The sequence below is a fragment of the Scyliorhinus torazame genome, chromosome 10 (genome assembly GCF_047496885.1).
Source record: "Scyliorhinus torazame isolate Kashiwa2021f chromosome 10, sScyTor2.1, whole genome shotgun sequence".
Lineage (NCBI taxonomy): Eukaryota > Metazoa > Chordata > Chondrichthyes > Carcharhiniformes > Scyliorhinidae > Scyliorhinus > Scyliorhinus torazame.
The window spans coordinates 2,889,814-2,906,398 of record NC_092716.1 but is presented as its reverse complement, the minus strand read 5'-3'; the positions used below and the strand labels follow the sequence as shown (position 1 = coordinate 2,906,398).

General features: G+C 57.4%; 2 protein-coding genes across 4 annotated transcripts in view; one reads left to right on the top strand and one right to left on the bottom strand.

Moving 5' to 3' along the window:
• LOC140430308 (Fanconi anemia core complex-associated protein 24-like) overlaps positions 1-16,585 on the bottom strand; it is a 400,826-nt gene that overhangs the window by 15,550 nt on the left and 368,691 nt on the right. Inside the window, exons 1-2 of one of the 3 annotated variants that reach the window (XM_072517748.1) lie at positions 8,554-10,172; positions 8,152-8,330 (exon numbers count right to left, since the gene is read on the bottom strand). The exons of 1 other annotated variant lie outside the window; for it this stretch is intronic. In XM_072517748.1, the coding sequence (XP_072373849.1) occupies positions 8,152-8,278 (127 nt within the window). In that variant the 5' untranslated portion in view covers positions 8,279-8,330; positions 8,554-10,172. Of the gene's footprint in view, positions 1-8,151; positions 8,331-8,553; positions 10,173-16,585 lie in introns of those variants that run through there. One more of the 3 variants, XM_072517749.1, reaches the window with a different exon arrangement.
• On the top strand, positions 12,023-15,586 carry LOC140430307 (TERF1-interacting nuclear factor 2-like). Its single transcript, XM_072517740.1, has 4 exons — positions 12,023-12,150; positions 12,979-13,187; positions 14,562-14,660; positions 15,489-15,586. Exons 2-4 carry the CDS (start codon positions 12,984-12,986, stop codon positions 15,558-15,560), a joined length of 375 nt encoding a protein of 124 aa, XP_072373841.1. The 5' UTR covers positions 12,023-12,150; positions 12,979-12,983; the 3' UTR covers positions 15,561-15,586.

Here is a 16,585-nt window from a genome sequence, read left to right as displayed (position 1 = left end):
GGATAGGGGAGCAAGGTTTATATGGAGCATAAGAGAGTGACAAAAACAGCCTGGGAGAAAGCAGTTGGAGGGGGAAGAATAACCTGGACAACAGCTTCAAAGACAGAGGGCGCGGTGTGCTGGACGCGGTGTGCCCGAACCCGGGGGGGGGGGGGGGGGCGCAGTGTAGATGGCGGGAGAGACCTCCCGCGGGTTTCCCAGCCAGCATGCCTCACGGGATCTGCACACATCTCACGAGGTGTCGCGATCAGGATCCCACCCACAGTGGCCGGGACCAAGCCTCGCGCACCGAAGTAGGTTTAAAGCCGGCTTGGGTTTGCTGCCTGGGATTTACCGGCCTCCCCAGCGAGACCCCAGCCGGCTGCTATCCAGTACTGTCCACACAAACGTGGATCAGGCAGAATGGCACTGGGGGGTTCCCCGCGCCTTCGGAGGCCACTGGGTGATGAGGGACAAAGCAGGGCAGCACCCTGGCTCTCCCTCTTGAACATGGGCATCTTGACACTACGAAAGTGCCCGGTGTGCGCTGCAAAGCAGACAGGAGCACTGCCAGGGTAGGAGTACAAAGGGCCAAGGCCTGAGGGGGGCCATGCCCATGAAAGGAAGGATGTGGGGTGTCATGAAGGGTGGGGGGGGGGGATGCAGGGCGGATATGAAAGGGGATCCGGAAGGTTAGGGCAGGTGAAGGGTGGGGGTCCAGAAAGGGGAGGGCAAAATTGGGCTTAGAAAGGTCTAAAAAGGCGTGGCCCTCAGCGACCCTAACTGGGGGTGTCCTCACTTGGGAGGGGGGGCCTCATGCCCATGTGTGTGTGAGGGGGGGGTGACATTGCCCATGGATTGGGGGGGGGGGTGGGGGGAGCCATAAGCCCACTTAGAGATCGGGGCACTTTTCAAAATGGCGGCCCGATCTCTGAGGAGCCGGCCTGGCAGCGAGTTCTGCTCCCCAGTAAGGAAAATAATTCAAAGTGTGGGCTTGACAGGGCAGAAACTCCCCAAGGCCCATAAAAGTGACAAAGTGTGGTTAGATAGTGGTGGTAACTCACCAACAGAGCCAATAATAATAATCGCTTATTGTCACAAGCAGGCTTCAATGAAGTTACCGTGTAAAGCCCCTCGTCAAGGAGAAACTCCCAGAAAAACCCGCCACAAACGACACTTAGAAACCTTTCCATTAGGTCGCGCCCAGAGTAAGTGAGGTCGGATCGAGAGGGGTGGACAAATCCAGGACGGATGTCTGAAATGGGAGTAGCTGGAGAATTGGACATAAGTGATCTTTGTGATGGAGAGAATGTGAGTGGAGCAGGACAACGAGGTTCCACACGGCCTGTAGAATGTCTAAGAGATGGTTTTGGGAGCAGCTTGTGACAGAGCCTACTAGGGAACAGGCAATTCTGGATTTGGTGATGTGAAATGAGGCAGACTTGATTCGGGTTCTTAAGGTGAAAGAACCCTTAGGGAGCAGTGACCACAATATGATAGAATTTGCCCTGCGGTTTGAGAGGGAGCAGCTGCAATCAGATGTAACAGTATTACAATTAAATAAGGGTAACTACAAAGACATGAGGGAGGAGCTGGCCAGAGATGATTGGAAAAGGAGCCGAGCAGGGAAGACAGTGGAACAGCAATGGCAGGAGTTTTTGGGGGTTATTAGGGAGGCACAACAGAAATTCATCCCAAGGAGGAGGAAACATGCTGAGGGAGGACAAGGCATCCATGGCTGACGAGGGAAGTTAAGGACAGCATAAAGGCTAAAGAAAAAGCATACAAAGTGGCGAGGATTAGTGGGAAACCAGAGGATTGGGAAGCCTTTAAAAGCGAGCAGAGGACAACTTAAAAAAGTAATAAGGGGGAGAAGATGAAATATGAGTGCAAGCTAGCTAGTAATATAAAGGAAGATAGGAAGAGATTTTTTTCAATATATAAAAGTTAAGAGGCAAAAATAGACATTGGACCACGAGAAAATGTGGCTGGAGAAGTAATAATAGGAAACAAAGAAATGGCAGAGGAACCGAATAGTTACTCTGAGCCACACCTCAGACACTAACTATTCAGGAGCCACACCTCCTGAATAGAAGGTGGATAAGTCACCTGGACCGGATGGACTACACCCCAGGGTCCTAAAAGAGATAGCTGAGGAGATTGTGGCGGCATTAGTGATGATCTTTCAAGAATCACTGGAGGCAGGAAGGGTCCCAGAGGACTGGAAGGTGGCGAATGTAACACCCCTGTTTAAGAAGGGAGGGAGGCAGAAGACGGGAATTATAGGCCGGTTAGCCCGATAATCTGGAAGAAGGAACTGAAGGCACGGTTGCTACGTTTGCAGATGATACAAAGATCTGTAGAGGGATAGGTAATATTGAGAAAGCAGGCGGGCTGCAGAAGGATTTGGACAGGCTAGGAGAGTGGGCAATGAAGTGGCAAATGAAATACAATGTGGAAAAGTGCGAGGTTATGCACTTTCGAAGGAGGAATTTAGGCAGAGACTATTTTCTAAATGGGGAAATGCTTTGGAAATCAGAAGCACAAAGGGACTTGGGAGTCCTTGTTCACGATTCTCTTAAGGTTAATGTGCAGGTTCAGTAGGCAGAAGGCAAATGCAATGTTAGCATTCATGTCAAGAGGGCTAGAAAACAAGACCAGGGATGTACTTCTGAGGCTGTATCAGGCTCTGGTCAGACCCCATTTGGAGTATTGAGATCAGTTTTGGGCCCCGTATCTAAGGAAGGATGTGCGAACCTTGGAAAGTGTCCAGAGGAGGTTCACAAGAATGATCTCTGGAATGAAGAGCTTGTCGTATGAGGAACGGTTGAGGACTCTGGGTCTGTACTCGTTGGGAGTTTAGAAGGACGAGGGGGGGGGATCTTATTGAAACTTACAGGATACTGCGAGGCCTGGATAGAGTGGACGTGGAGAGGATGTTTCCACTTGCAGGAAAAACCAGAACCAGAGGACACAATCTCAGACTAAAGGGACGATCCTTTAAAACAGAGATGAGGAGGAATTTCTTCAGCCAGAGTGTGGTGAATCTGTGGAACTCTTTGCCGCAGAAAGCTGTGGAGGCCAAATCACTGAGTGTCTTTGAGACAGAGATAGATAGGTTCTTGATTAATAAGGGGATCAGGGGTGATGGGGAGATGGCAGGAGAATGGGGATGAGAAAAATACCAGCCATGATTGAATGGCGGAGCAGACTCGATGGGCCGAGTGGCCTAATTCTGCTCCTACATCTTATGGTGAAACTAAAATGACATGGTCAGGAATCTCTGGGGTGGACTTCTGGTTGCGGCTATGCCTTGGTAGGTCGCACGTTCGGCAGCTCCCGCCAAGAACGGACTTTTGGGCCCTTTTGAGGAGCCCCAGCGGCACTTGTACGACGGTTCCCCGGTGTGGGAGGATGATAGTAAGGTTCCCCCAGACAGTATGGAGTGGAGCGATCAAAAAAGTGGTTTTGGAGCATCGAACAGAGCGAGGGAGGAAAAACAAGATGGCGGGCGGCAGGTGGAGATCAAGCAGCGTGGGCGCAGTGGTCGCGGGAGCAGCAAGAGTTCCTTAAAAACTGCTTTGCGGAGCTGAGAGCAGAAATGCTGGCGCCAATGAAGGTGTCGATCAAAAAGCTGGTGGAGACCCAGAAGGCCCAGGGGGCGGCGATTCGAGAGGTGCGGCAGAAGGCCTCAGAGAACGAGGATGAGATTTTGGGCCTGGCGGTGAAGGTGGAGGCGCACGAGGCGCTACACAAGAAGTGGCAGGAGAAGTTTTAGGACCTGGAGAACAGGTCGAGGAGGAAGAATCTTCGGATTCTGGGACTCCCTGAAGGAGTGGAGGGGTCCGACGCTGGGGCATATGTAGCTACAATGCTCACCACTGTGATGGGCGCGGGAGCTTTCCTGTGGCCCCTGGAGCTAGATGGGGCTCATTGAGTCCTGGCAAGGAGGCCTAAAGCCAACGAGCCGCCAAGGGCTGTAGTGGTGAGGTTCCACCGCTTTATGGACAGAGAGTGCGTCCTGAGATGGGCGAAGAAAGAACGGAGCAGCAGGTGGGAGAATACGGAGATCCGTGTCTACCAGGACTGGAGTGCGGAGATGGCCAAGAAGAGGGCTGGTTTTAATCGGGCCAAGGCGGTTCTCCATCAAAAGGGGGTGAAGTTTGGAATGCTGCAGCCAGCGCCATTGTGGGTCACGTTTCAGGACCGTCACCACTATTTTGAGACGCCAGATGAGGCGTGGACCTTTATTCAGACTGAAAAGCTGGACTCAAACTGAGGGTTTGTTGTGGGGGGGGGGGGGGGGGGGGTGTTTACTGTATTTTGGGGGTTTCAGGTTGGGAAGAGGGGAAATGGGAAGGGGTGAGTGGATATGATGTGGGGGCTGTGTGAGAGTGTGGGCGGGTGAGTGGATATGATGTGGGGGCTGTGTGAGAGTGTGGGCGGGTGAGTGGATATGATGTGGGGGCTGTGTGAGAGTGTGGGCGCCGGTACTGTAGGGGCAGGTCCCCGCTGATGATGGGGGGGGTTGGAAGCCCGGGGTTGGGGAGCGGGGGCGAGGTCGCAGAAAAAGGAGCTGCACCATAGGGGGCAGGGCCAGCTCGGATGGAGAGCGCGGGCCTTTTCCCGCGCTAAGGAAGGGTGGTGCTGGAGGAGCGCGCACAGGGGTTGGTTTAGCACAGGGCTAAATAGCTGGCTTTTAAAGCAGACCGATGCAGGCCAGCAGCGCGAGTTCAATTCCCGTAACAGCCTCCCCGAACAGGCGCCGGAATGTGGCGACTAGGGGCTTTTCACAGTAAGTTCATTTTAAGCCTACTTGTGACAATAAGCGATTTTCATTTAATTACACATTGATCGCCAGGGGGAGGCAGGGGGGATTCCCACACTAAGGGGGGGCGGGGGTCGTTGGAATGGCGGGAGTGGCCGGGGTCAGCAGGAGTCAGCGAGCTTACGGGAGTGTAATGGGGGGAGCAAAATGGCTGGACGATGATTTGTTTGGCTGGGGGACGGGCGGGGGACGGGGACGGGGGGGGACTGGATTGCTGCTGTATTGGCCAAAGGGGAGCTGGAGGTAGAAGAGGGAGACGGGCGGGGGTCCGCCGCCTGGGGGTCTGGAGGGTGTGGGAGGCGCGGGCACGTCGCTGGCCTAAAAAGGGGGGTGGCTGGTCGGGAGGGGGGGTAGCCCCCTAGTCCGGCTGATAACTTGGAAAGTGAGGGGCCTGAATGGGCCGGTCAAGAGGGCCCAGGTGTTCGTGCACTTAAAGGGACTGAAGGTAGACGTGGTCATGCTCCAGGAGACACACTTTAAGGTGGTAGATCAGGTCAGGCTGAGAAAGGGATGGGTAGGGCAGGTCTTTCACTCGGGGCTGGATGCGAAGAATAGAGGGGTTGCGATACTGGTGGGGAAGCGGGTGTCGTTTGAGGCGATGAATATTGTAGTGGATAATGGAGGTCGATATGCGATGGTGAGTGGTAAAGCCTATTCCCGGATAGATTTCTTTATGAGTTGGGCATTAATCCCGAAAGTGGAGGGAACGGAATTTTCGGCTATAGCCATCTCGGACCACGCCCCGCATTGGGTGGAGCTGGAGTTGGGGGGAGGAGAGGGACCAGCGCCCGTTGTGGCGCCTCGATGTGGGACTGTTGGCGGATGAGGAGGTGTGCGGGCGGATCCGGGGGTGCATTCAAAGATACATGGAGGCCAACGACAATGGGGAGGTGCAGGTGGGGGTAGTCTAGGAGGCACTGAAGGCGGTGGTTAGGGGAGAGCCAATTTCCATTAGGGCCCATAGCGAGGAGAGAGGAGGGAGAGATTGGTGCGGGAGATAGTAAGGGTGGACAGGAGCTACGCAGAAGCCCCCGAAGAGGGGCTGCTTAGGGAGCGACGAAACCTCCAAATGGAATTTGATCTATTGACCACGGGAAAAGCAGAGGCGCAGTGGATGAAAATGCACGGGGCGGTGTACGAGTATGGGGAGAAGGCGATCCGGATGCTGGCACATCAGCTTCGTAAGAGGGAGGCAGCGAGGGAGATTGGTGGAATTAGAGATAGAGGGGGGGAATACGGTGCGGAGTGCATGCGGGGGACCAGGTAAGGGGGATAGACGAGCTACCGCTGAAGAGGGCGGAGAGGAGCTTCCGATACCTGGAGATCCAGGTAGCTAGGAGCTGGGGAGCCCTGCACAAGCTCAATTTGACACGGTTGGTGGAACAGATGGAGGAGGATTTCAAGAGATGGGATATGCTGCCAATCTCCCTGGCGGGTTGGGGTCAAGATGACGGTCCTCCCGAGGTTCCTGTTTGTGTTCCAGTGCCTGCCCATCCTAATCCCCAAGGCTTTTTGCAAGAGTATTATGGGATTCGTATGGGTGAATAAGACACCGAGGGTGAGTGAGTGTTTTTGGAGCGTAGCAGGGACGGGGGGGGGCTGGCGCTGCCGAATCTATGTGGCTATTATTGGGCAGCTAATGTGGCGATGATCCGTAAGTGGGTAATGGAGGGAGAGGGGGCGGCGTGGAAGAGGCTAGAGGTGGCGTCTTGTGTGGGCACGAGTCTGGGGGCGCTGGTGACGGCACCGTTGCCGCTTCCGCCGACAAGGTACACCACGAGTCCGGTGGTGGCGGCGACTCTGAAAATCTGGGGGCAGTGGAGGCGACACAGGGGCGAGGTGGGAGTGGAGGCGACATAGGGGCGAGGTGGGGGCCTCGGTCTGGTCCCCGATACGAGAGAACCACAGGTTCGTTCCGGGCAGGATGGATGGGGGGTTTCTGAGATGGCATCGGGCAGGGATTAAAAGAATGGGGGACCTATTCATCGATGGGACTTTTGCGAGCCTAGGGGCGATAGAGGAGAAATTTCAAAGTTGTCCACAGGCGCATATGACAGGGGTGAGGATGACTAGGTTTTTTGGGGTGGAGGACAGGTGTGTGAGGTGCTCGGGGAGCCCAGCAAATCACGCCCACATGTTCTGGACATGCCTGGCACTGGATGGGTTTTGGAGGGGTTTTGCGAAGACTATGTCCAAAACACCTGGGTCAAGCCGAGCTGGGGATTGGCATTATTTGGGGTACCGGACGAGCCGGGAGTGCAGGAGCCGAAAGAGGCCAGTGTTCTGGCCTTTGCGTCCCTGGTATCCCAGCGAAGGATCCTACTAATGTGGAGGGATGCGAAGCCCCCAAGCGTGGAAGCTTGGATTAACGATATGGCAGGGTTCATCAAGCTGGAAAGGATAAAGTTTGCCTTGCGAGGGTCTGTGCAGGGGTTCTCCAGGCGGTGGCAACCGTTCCTAAACTTTCTCACGGAACGTTAGGTGGAGGTCAACAGCAGCAGCTCAGTGGGGGAGGGAGGGGGGAAGGGAGGGGGTATGTTTGGTTTACTGTTTTATTTAAGTTAGAGTGGGGCGTTTTCCTTACTGCCGTGTTTATTTGTTAAATGGGGGTTATTGTATTTTGTTGGAAATCTCATGTATAATTTTTGCTTGTTTTGTGCTTTATTCTTTTTTTTCTGTTTGGAGTGTTTTGTTGAAAATCGTTGAAAATTGAATAAATATATTTTTTTTAAAAAAAGGAATCTCTGGGGTGAAAGTGTGATGGTCAGAAATAAAGCAAAGGCTGGAAATGTGCTGTCTGCAGTTAGTCAGGTCAGAGTTCAACCACGAGGCCGTCTCACAGAGCTGGATTGAGCCACAGGGAACGCTGTGAGCACCACAGGGAACGCTGTGAGCACCACAGGGAACGCTGTGAGCACCACAGAATTCCCAAAGGACAAAAAGGGATCAAACACTACAGTCCCACAACAGGAGGTGATTTACATTTTGGCCAGGAGGGGAGGTGTCCAGTGAGCAGGCAAAGGAATTTGAACAAGAACGTTTGGGGGGGGGGGGGGGGCGCAGACACATTCCAGGACATTTTGGAGATGAAAGGGCAGAAGTTGGACAGGGTACACATTGTTTAATTTTAAAGTAGGTGTCGGCAGTGTCAATCCGCAGCGTCACCTCTCGCCCACATACGCCCTACTTTCCATCAGGCACCCCGAGTTCCAATGAGGAATTGGAAGCTGGACTCTATTTTCGTCTGGGATTCACAGTATTGAGGCTAGACGAGAAAAGACATGCAGACACGTTGTCTGGGTGAATCTCTCTGCCTCCAGAAGATTCCCGTTGTTCCAACTTACCCTGAAAGCCTTGAGCCAGTTGCGAACCCCTCCACTTCTCATTGACAATGACATGTCCGTAGGGAACTGCATTTGCTCCTACCCGGACCGGGGTGCTGGACACACTGGGACTCACTGAAGAGTCCATCACTGCTCTGTCCAAATCTCACTCAGACATGTCTCACACATGTCCTAGATGTCTGCAAGATAAAGAGAAATCAAATTGGGCAGCTTTAAAAATAAGATACCCTGAATAGTGTGAGGTGCTACACTCTGGAAGGAGTAATGTGACAAGGTAGTATACTCTGAGTCGCACTGGGAAGTTGCGAAGAACAAAGGGACCTTGGCGTGTTTTGTAAATAGATCTCTGAAGGCAGAAGGGCAGGTTAACAGGGTGGTGAAAAAGGCATATGGAACACTCACTTTTATCAATCGAGGCATTCATTATAAAAGCAAGGAAGTCATGTTGGAGTTGTACAGAACTTTGGTGAGGCCACAGCTGGAGTAGTGTGCAGTTCTGGTCGCAACATTATAGGAAGGATGTGATTGCACTGGAGGGGGTGCAGAGGAGATTCACCAGGATGGTGCCTGGGATGGAACATTTAAGTTATGAAGAGAGGTTGGATAGGCTTGGGCTGTTTTCTCTGGAGCAGAGAAGACTGAGGGGTGACCTGATCGAGGTGCACAAGATTATGAGGGGCATGGACAGGGTAGATTGTGATCAGCTGGTCCCCTTAGATTTTTAAAAATAAATTTAGAATACCCAATTTTTTTTTCCAATGAAGGGGCAATTTAGCGTGGCCAATCCACCTACCCTGCACATCTTTGGGTTGGGGTGAAACCCACGCAGACACGGGGAGAATGTGCAAACTCCACACGGACAGTGACCTAGAGCCGGGATTGAACCCGGGTCCTCAGCGCCGCAGTCCCAGTGCTAACCACTGTGCCATTGTGCGGCCTAGTTCCCCTTAGTTGAAAGGTTGGTTACGAGGGGACACAAATTCAAAGTGAGGGGTGAGAGGTTGAGGAAAAACCTTTTTGCCCAGAGGGTGGTGACGGTCTGGAAGGGCCTCTTCTGCACAAATTTTCTGTGATGCAGAAAAAATAAAGATGCATCAAATGCTACTCACGCTCCGTCTTCTAGACAATGAGTAATCAGAGCTAAAAATAATAATAATGTGGCTCCTGGCTGCTAAGAGCAGATTTCCTCCGTCACAGAGTGATTATGGTGCAGGGGGCCATTTGGCCCATCGTGTCAATACTGGCTCTCCAAACAAGTACCATCACTTGGTGCCGTTCCCCGTCCTTTCCCCTGCATATGGTTTCTATTCATATAAACATCTAATTACACGGCAACATTGTGGATAGCACAATTGCTTCACAGCTCCAGGGTCCCATGTTCGATTCCCGGCTTGGGTAACTGTCTGTGCGGAGTCTGCACGTTCTCCCCGTGTCTGCGTGGGTTTCCTCCGGGTGCTCCGGTTTCCTCCCACAGTCCAAAGATGTGCAGGTTAGGTGGATTGGCCATGCTAAATTGCCCTTAGTGTTGGGTGGGGTTACTGGGTTACGGGGATAGGGTGGCGGTGCTGACCTTGGGTAGGGGGCTCTTTCTAAGAGCCGGCGCAGACTCGATGGGCCGAATGGCCTCCTTCTGCACTGTAAATTCTATGATAATGCCCTCTGGAATGTCTCGATTGAAACCGCCTCCACCTCACTTCCAGGCCCGAACCGCTCTCGGTGTGAAAACGTTTTCCCTCACATCACATGTGCTTCTTTTGCAAATCACTTTACGTTTTAAAAATAAATTCGGAGTGCACAATTAATTTTTTTTTCCAATTAAGGGGCGATTTAGTGCAGCCGAACCGCCCACCCTGCACATCCGGCCGGCACGGGGAGAATGTGCGGCCTCCAGGCGGACGGTGATCCGGGGCCAGAATCCGCAGTAAGGATTCTCACACCAGGGTAAAGTCCAACAGGTGGGCTTGGGATCACCGGCTTTCGGAGCGCTGCTCCTGCCCGAGGGGGGGGCTGCTCCTGCCCGAGGGGGGGGGGCTGCTCCTGCCCGAGGGGGGGGGGCTGCTCCTGCCCGAGGGGGGGGGGGGGGGCTGCTCCTGCCCGAGGGGGGGGGGGGGGCTGCTCCTGCCCGAGGGGGGGGGGGGCTGCTCCTGCCCGAGGGGGGGGGGGGGCTGCTCCTGCCCGAGGGGGGGGGGGGCTGCTTCTGCCCGGGGGGGGGGGGGGGGGCTGCTCCTGCCCGAGGGGGGGGGGGGCTGCTCCTGCCCGAGGGGGGGGGGGGGGCTGCTCCTGCCCGAGGGGGGGGGGGCTGCTCCTGCCCGAGGGGGGGGGGCTGCTCCTGCCCGAGGGGGGGGGCTGCTCCTGCCCGAGGGGGGGGGGGGGGGGCTGCTCCTGCCCGAGGGGGGGGGGGGGGCTGCTCCTGCCCGAGGGGGGGGGGGGGCTGCTCCTGCCCGAGGGGGGGGGGGGCTGCTCCTGCCCGAGGGGGGGGGGGGGCTGCTTCTGCCCGAGGGGGGGGGGGGGCTGCTCCTGCCCGAGGGGGGGGGGGGGCTGCTCCTGCCCGAGGGGGGGGGGGCTGCTCCTGCCCGAGGGGGGGGGGGGGCTGCTCCTGCCCGAGGGGGGGGGGGGCTGCTCCTGCCCGAGGGGGGGGGGGGCTGCTCCTGCCCGAGAGGGGGGGGGCTGCTCCTGCCCGAGGGGGGGGGCTGCTCCTGCCCGAGGGGGGGGGGGCTGCTCCTGCCCGAGGGGGGGGGGCTGCTCCTGCCCGAGAGGGGGGGGGGGCTGCTCCTGCCCGAGGGGGGGGGGGGCTGCTCCTGCCCGAGGGGGGGGGGGGGGCTGCTCCTGCCCGAGGGGGGGGGGGGGCTGCTCCTGCCCGAGGGGGGGGGGCTGCTCCTGCCCGAGGGGGGGGGGGGGCTGCTCCTGCCCGAGGGGGGGGGGGGCTGCTCCTGCCCGAGGGGGGGGGGGCTGCTCCTGCCCGAGGGGGGGGGGGCTGCTCCTGCCCGAGGGGGGGGGGGCTGCTCCTGCCCGACGGGGGGGGGCTGCTCCTGCCCGAGGGGGGGGGGGGGCTGCTCCTGCCCGAGGGGGGGGGGGGCTGCTCCTGCCCGAGGGGGGGCTGCTCCTGCCCGAGGGGGGGGGGGCTGCTCCTGCCCGAGGGGGGGGGGGGCTGCTCCTGCCCGAGGGGGGGGCTGCTCCTGCCCGAGGGGGGGGGGGCTGCTCCTGCCCGAGGGGGGGGGGGGGGGCTGCTCCTGCCCGAGGGGGGAGGGGGGGCTGCTCCTGCCCGAGGGGGGGGGGGGCTGCTCCTGCCCGAGGGGGGGGGGGGCTGCTCCTGCCTGAGGGGGGGGGGGGGGGGCTGCTCCTGCCCGAGGGGGGGGGGGGCTGCTCCTGCCCGAGGGGGGGGCTGCTCCTGCCCGAGGGGGGGGCTGCTCCTGCCCGGGGGGGGGGGGGGCTGCTCCTGCCCGAGGGGGGGGGGGGGGGCTGCTCCTGCCCGAGGGGGGGGGGGGGGGCTGCTCCTGCCCGAGGGGGGGGGGGGCTGCTCCTGCCTGAGGGGGGGGGGGGCTGCTCCTGCCCGAGGGGGGGGGGGGGGGGGGCTGCTCCTGCCCGAGGGGGGGGGGGGGGGCTGCTCCTGCCCGAGGGGGGGGGGGGGGGCTGCAGCGACCGCCGGCCGGTTGACTCCCGGGTCAGTGGGGCGGTCACGTGAGAAGGGATTGGGCGGGATTCCCGCCGCCCTGACCCGCGCGCGCCCCCGCGCTGTCCAATCGGAATCGCGGTTCCCGCTCTCCTCCCAATCAGTGTCTCCCAGCCTCCTGATTGGACGGCGCCGTGGGTCATCTGACTGTTCCGGGGGCAGCTGATTGGTCCGCAGTGCGGCGGCCGCTGATTGGCTGTGTCCCGGGGCAGGTTGGGGCTTGTTGTCAGCGGCACTGCAACTGGGGTAGGCGTCGCTCCGCGAGTGTCCGCGGCTCCGGGAGCTGGAGGCCTGGATCGGGGAGTGGAGCAGCCGGCACCGCGGGGAGGGTCAGTGTGAGTTGGGGGGGGTTTAGCCCCGGGTCAGTGTGAGTTGGGGGGGGTTTAGCCCTGGGTCAGTGTGAGTTGGGGGGGTTTAGCCCCGGGTCAGTGTGAGTTGGGGGGGTTTAGCCCCGGGTCAGTGTGAGTTGGGGGGGTTTAGCCCCGGGTCAGTGTGAGTTGGGGGGGTTTAGCCCTGGGTCAGTGTGAGTTGGGGGGGTTTAGCCCCGGGTCAGTGTGAGTTGGGGGGGTTTAGCCCCGGGTCAGTGTGAGTTGGGGGGGTTTAGCACCCGGGTCAGTGTGAGTTGGGGGGGTTTAGCCCCGGGTCAGTGTGAGTTGGGGGGGTTTAGCCCCGGGTCAGTGTGAGTTGGGGGGGTTTAGCTCCCGGGTCAGTGTGAGTTGGGGGGGTTTAGCCCTGGGTCAGTGTGAGTTGGGGGGGTTTAGCCCCGGGTCAGTGTGAGTTGGGGGGGTTTAGCCCCGGGTCAGTGTGAGTTGGGGGGGTTTAGCCCTGGGTCAGTGTGAGTTGGGGGGGTTTAGCCCCGGGTCAGTGTGAGTTGGGGGGGTTTAGCCCTGGGTCAGTGTGAGTTGGGGGGGTTTAGCCCCGGGTCAGTGTGAGTTGGGGGGGTTTAGCCCCGGGTCAGTGTGAGTTGGGGGGGTTTAGCCCTGGGTCAGTGTGAGTGAGGGGGTTTAGCCCCCGGGTCAGTGTGAGTTGGGGGGGGTTTAGCCCCCGGGTCAGTGTGTGAGAGAGCATCGTATCTATAACTGGATGAGATTTGGTAGATACAGCCCACTGATCCTGATCTATTCCAGTATGTTATTCCCTGTTTAATTTTCTTGCAGTTTGCATGGCGGGATGGGATATTCACACCCCCAATCTTGGAGCATTGCCACTTCGTATAACCTCTGCCGCGTTATGGATCAGTGTGACAAGACACCAGACACAGAATTACGAGAGAGTCCTGGACTTTGTGAATGTCATCTGGAAACAGGTTCCTGGCCTGGTCACTTATCGACATTACCTCAAACTCTGCATTGCTTTCAAAGCCAAGGTACGATCTGCACATTTCCCACTGACGCTACTGTGTCCTGAAAGCAATTGAAGAAGAATTTATAATCTGTTAGAAACACTTGGCAGACCCGGCAGAACTTATGGAGAAAGAGCAAAACAAACTTCATGTTTCAGGTCATAACCTTTAAACAAAATTGTGAAAAGCCCGATGTAACAGGTTTTACGTGAGTGTGAAAGTGGCGAGGAGGCAATAGTGAAAAGCTGTGAATACTGGGTAAACGTAGTCAGGCAGCATCTGTGGAGAGAGAAACAAAAGAGTTGATGTTTCGGAGCTGTAGAAGGAGAACTTAGATCCGAAACATTAACTCTGGTTTTCTCCCCACAGAAGCTGCCAGATCTCCAGAGTTTATTCGGCGTTTTCTATTTTTGTTCCAGAATTCCAGCAGCCACAGTATTTTGCTTTTTTAAAAATATAAATTTATCCGATTCTTTTTTTCCAATTAAGGGGCAATTTAGCGCGGCCAATCCACCTAACCAGCACATCTTTGGGTTGTGGGAGTGAGACCCAAGCAGATACGAGGAGAATGTGCAAACTCCACACAGACAGTGACCAGGGTCCTCAGCGCTGTGATGCAGCAGTGCTAACCACTGAGCCACCGTGCTGCCCTATTTTGCTATTGTTTAAAGGAAATTATAATGGGATAAGTGAAGAAACAAAAGTTTGTTCCAGAAGGGATTTAAGAGAATAGCAGCAAGTGAAATGATGGGGATGAGTTCATGGTTTGAAATTGTTGAACTTTGTTGTGCTGTGATTGTAAACAATGTGCAGGGTTACGGGGAAAAGGTAGGGGAATGATACTTGTTTGGAGGGCTAGTGCAGATTCGATGGGCTGAATGCCCTCCACCTGCACCGTGTCCGGCATGGTTCACTGTCTGTGCGGAGTCTGCACGTTCTCCCCGTGTCTGCGTGGGTTTCCTCCGGGTGCTCCGGTTTCCTCCCACAGTCCCGAAAGACGTGCTGTTAGGTGAATTGGACATTCTGAATTCTCCCTCTGTACCCGAACAGGTGCCGGAATGTGGCGACTAGGGGCTTTTCACAGTAACTTCATTGCAGTGTTAATGTAAGCCGACTTGTGACAATAAAGATTATTAAAAAACAACTCTGATACTGAGTCTGGAAGAGTGTAACATCCTTAACTGGATGAAGATGAGTTGTTCCTCGAACCAGTGTTGAGGCAGTTTAATTCTTTCCCTCGACCTTGTACATTCTTCTAATGAAACCGGTCACAATGCGAGACACTCGGGGAAATGATGGAATTGTTGTGAAGCGACTGGGAATGTGGGTGAGGCTGCGATCGTCCATTTTTCTGTATGATACCAGCAGGTTTTTTTCCCTCTATCTTTCCATGTACAGCTGCTGATGGAGATGTTTGTGAAGCGACAGAGTTTGTTGGACATTCTTCAGACCCTCGAGCAGTATTTTCCCAAAGTTGTTGTAAATGATCCCAAGGCAGTGAGTTGTAGTTTGCGTTTGTTCAGCTGACTGACCATCTCGCCCCATTCCTGATAACATGGAGAAAATGCACAAGGCCACAAGTCTGCTGCAGCCTTTTGGTTGGCTGATTAGGCTGAACTCGCCTTCCATCCATTTACTATTGAATATAGAGTATTGTAAACCAGGAAGGGGGGGGATGTGTAGGGGGTAGGGGACAGAGGGGGGTGGGGTAGGGGACAGAGGAGGGTGGGGTAGGGGACAGAGGGGGGTGGGGTAGGGGACAGAGGGGGGTGGGGTAGGGGACAGAGGGGGGTGGGGTAGGGGATAGAGGGGGGGGGGTGGGGTAGGGGACAGAGGGGGGGAGTGGGGTAGGGGACAGAGGGGGGGAGTGGGGTAGGGGACAGAGGGGGGGGGTGGGGTAGGGGACAGAGGGGGGGGTGGGGTAGGGGACAGAGGTGGGGTAGGGGACAGAGGTGGGGTAGGGGACAGAGGATAGAGGGGGTGTGGGGTAGGGGACAGAGGGGGTGTGTGGGGTAGGGGACAGAGGGGGTGTGGGGTAGAGGACAGAGGGGGTGTGTGGGGTAGGGGACAGGGGGGGTGTGGGGTAGGGGACAGAGGGGGTGTGGGGTAGGGGACAGAGGGGGTGTGGGGTAGGGGACAGAGGGGGTGTGGGGTAGGGGATAGAGGGGGGTGTGGGGTAGGGGACGGTGGGGTAGGGGACAGTGGTGCGCGGGGTAGGGGGGGTGGGGTCGGGGAATAGAGGGGGTGTGGGGTAGGGGACAGAGGGTGGTTGGGGGAGAGGACACTGAAGCTTAATCTTTCCTGTTGTGTTTCCCTGAAGAGCAGGAGAGATTCTCACAAAGAACGACAATGCCGGCTGCAGTTTCGCAAACTGGTTCTATTGTTGATCCGGGATGAGGAATACCGGGAGGAATTCCTGCAGGTGAGGCTGGAAAACTGCACAGACGGTCCAAGCGTATTCCCGTCACTCCCTCCTTTTACTGTGAGTCACCTGGTCTGACTGCACTGTGCTCTCGAGTGGACGGCAGTAATTGGTGTGGTTCGAATAAGAGTGGACAGCAGATTCCATCAGGCCCTGGGGACTAATCTACCTTTTTAAGACGCCCAACACCACCTCCTTTTTGATATCGACATGACCCAGAATATCTACAGATTCATCAAGTCCTTCTCTTTGGTGAATACTCATGGAAAGTGCTCATTTTAAAAAAAAAAATTATTTTTTTCCAATGAAGGGGCAAATTAGTGTGTCCAATCCACCTACCCTGCACATCTTTGGGTTGTGGGGGTGGAACCCACGCAAACACGGGGAGAACCTCCCTCGTCGCCGCCTCCCTCCTTCTTCGCCGCCCCCCTCCCTCTTCGCCGCCCCCCTCCCTCTTCGCCGCCCCCCTCCCTCTTCGCCGCCCCCCTCCCTCTTCGCCGCCCCCCTCCCTCTTCGCCGCCCCCCCTCCCTCTTCGCCGCCCCCCTCCCTCTTCGCCGCCCCCCTCCCTCTTCGCCGCCCCCCTCCCTCTTCGCCGCCCCCCTCCCTCTTCGCCGCCCCCCTCCCTCTTCGCCGCCCCCCTCCCTCTTCGCCGCCCCCCTCCCTCTTCGCCGCCCCCCTCCCTCTTCGCCGCCCCCCTCCCTCTTCGCCGCCCCCCTCCCTCTTCGCCGCCCCCCTCCCTCTTCGCCGCCCCCCTCCCTCTTCGCCGCCCCCCCTCCCTCTTCGCCGCCCCCCTCCCTCTTCGCCGCCCCCCTCCCTCTTCGCCGCCCCCCTCCCTCTTCGCCGCCCCCCTCCCTCTTCGCCGCCCCCCTCCCTCTTCGCCGCCCCCCTCCCTCTTCGCCGCCCCCCTCCCTCTTCGCCGCCCCCCTCCCTCTTCGCCGCCCCCCCTCCCTCTTCGCCGCCCCCCCTCCCTCTTCGCCGCCCCCCTCCCTCTTCGCCGCC

Bases quoted from the DNA above. Each gene is read 5' to 3' on its own strand.
- LOC140430307 (XM_072517740.1), top strand. From the start codon at position 12,984: ATGGCGGGATGGGATATTCACACCCCCAATCTTGGAGCATTGCCACTT. The intron at 13,188-14,561 runs GTACGATCTGCA...TTCCATGTACAG, and splicing joins GCATTGCTTTCAAAGCCAAG to CTGCTGATGGAGATGTTTGT. The intron at 14,661-15,488 runs GTGAGTTGTAGT...CCTGAAGAGCAG, and splicing joins TTGTAAATGATCCCAAGGCA to GAGAGATTCTCACAAAGAAC.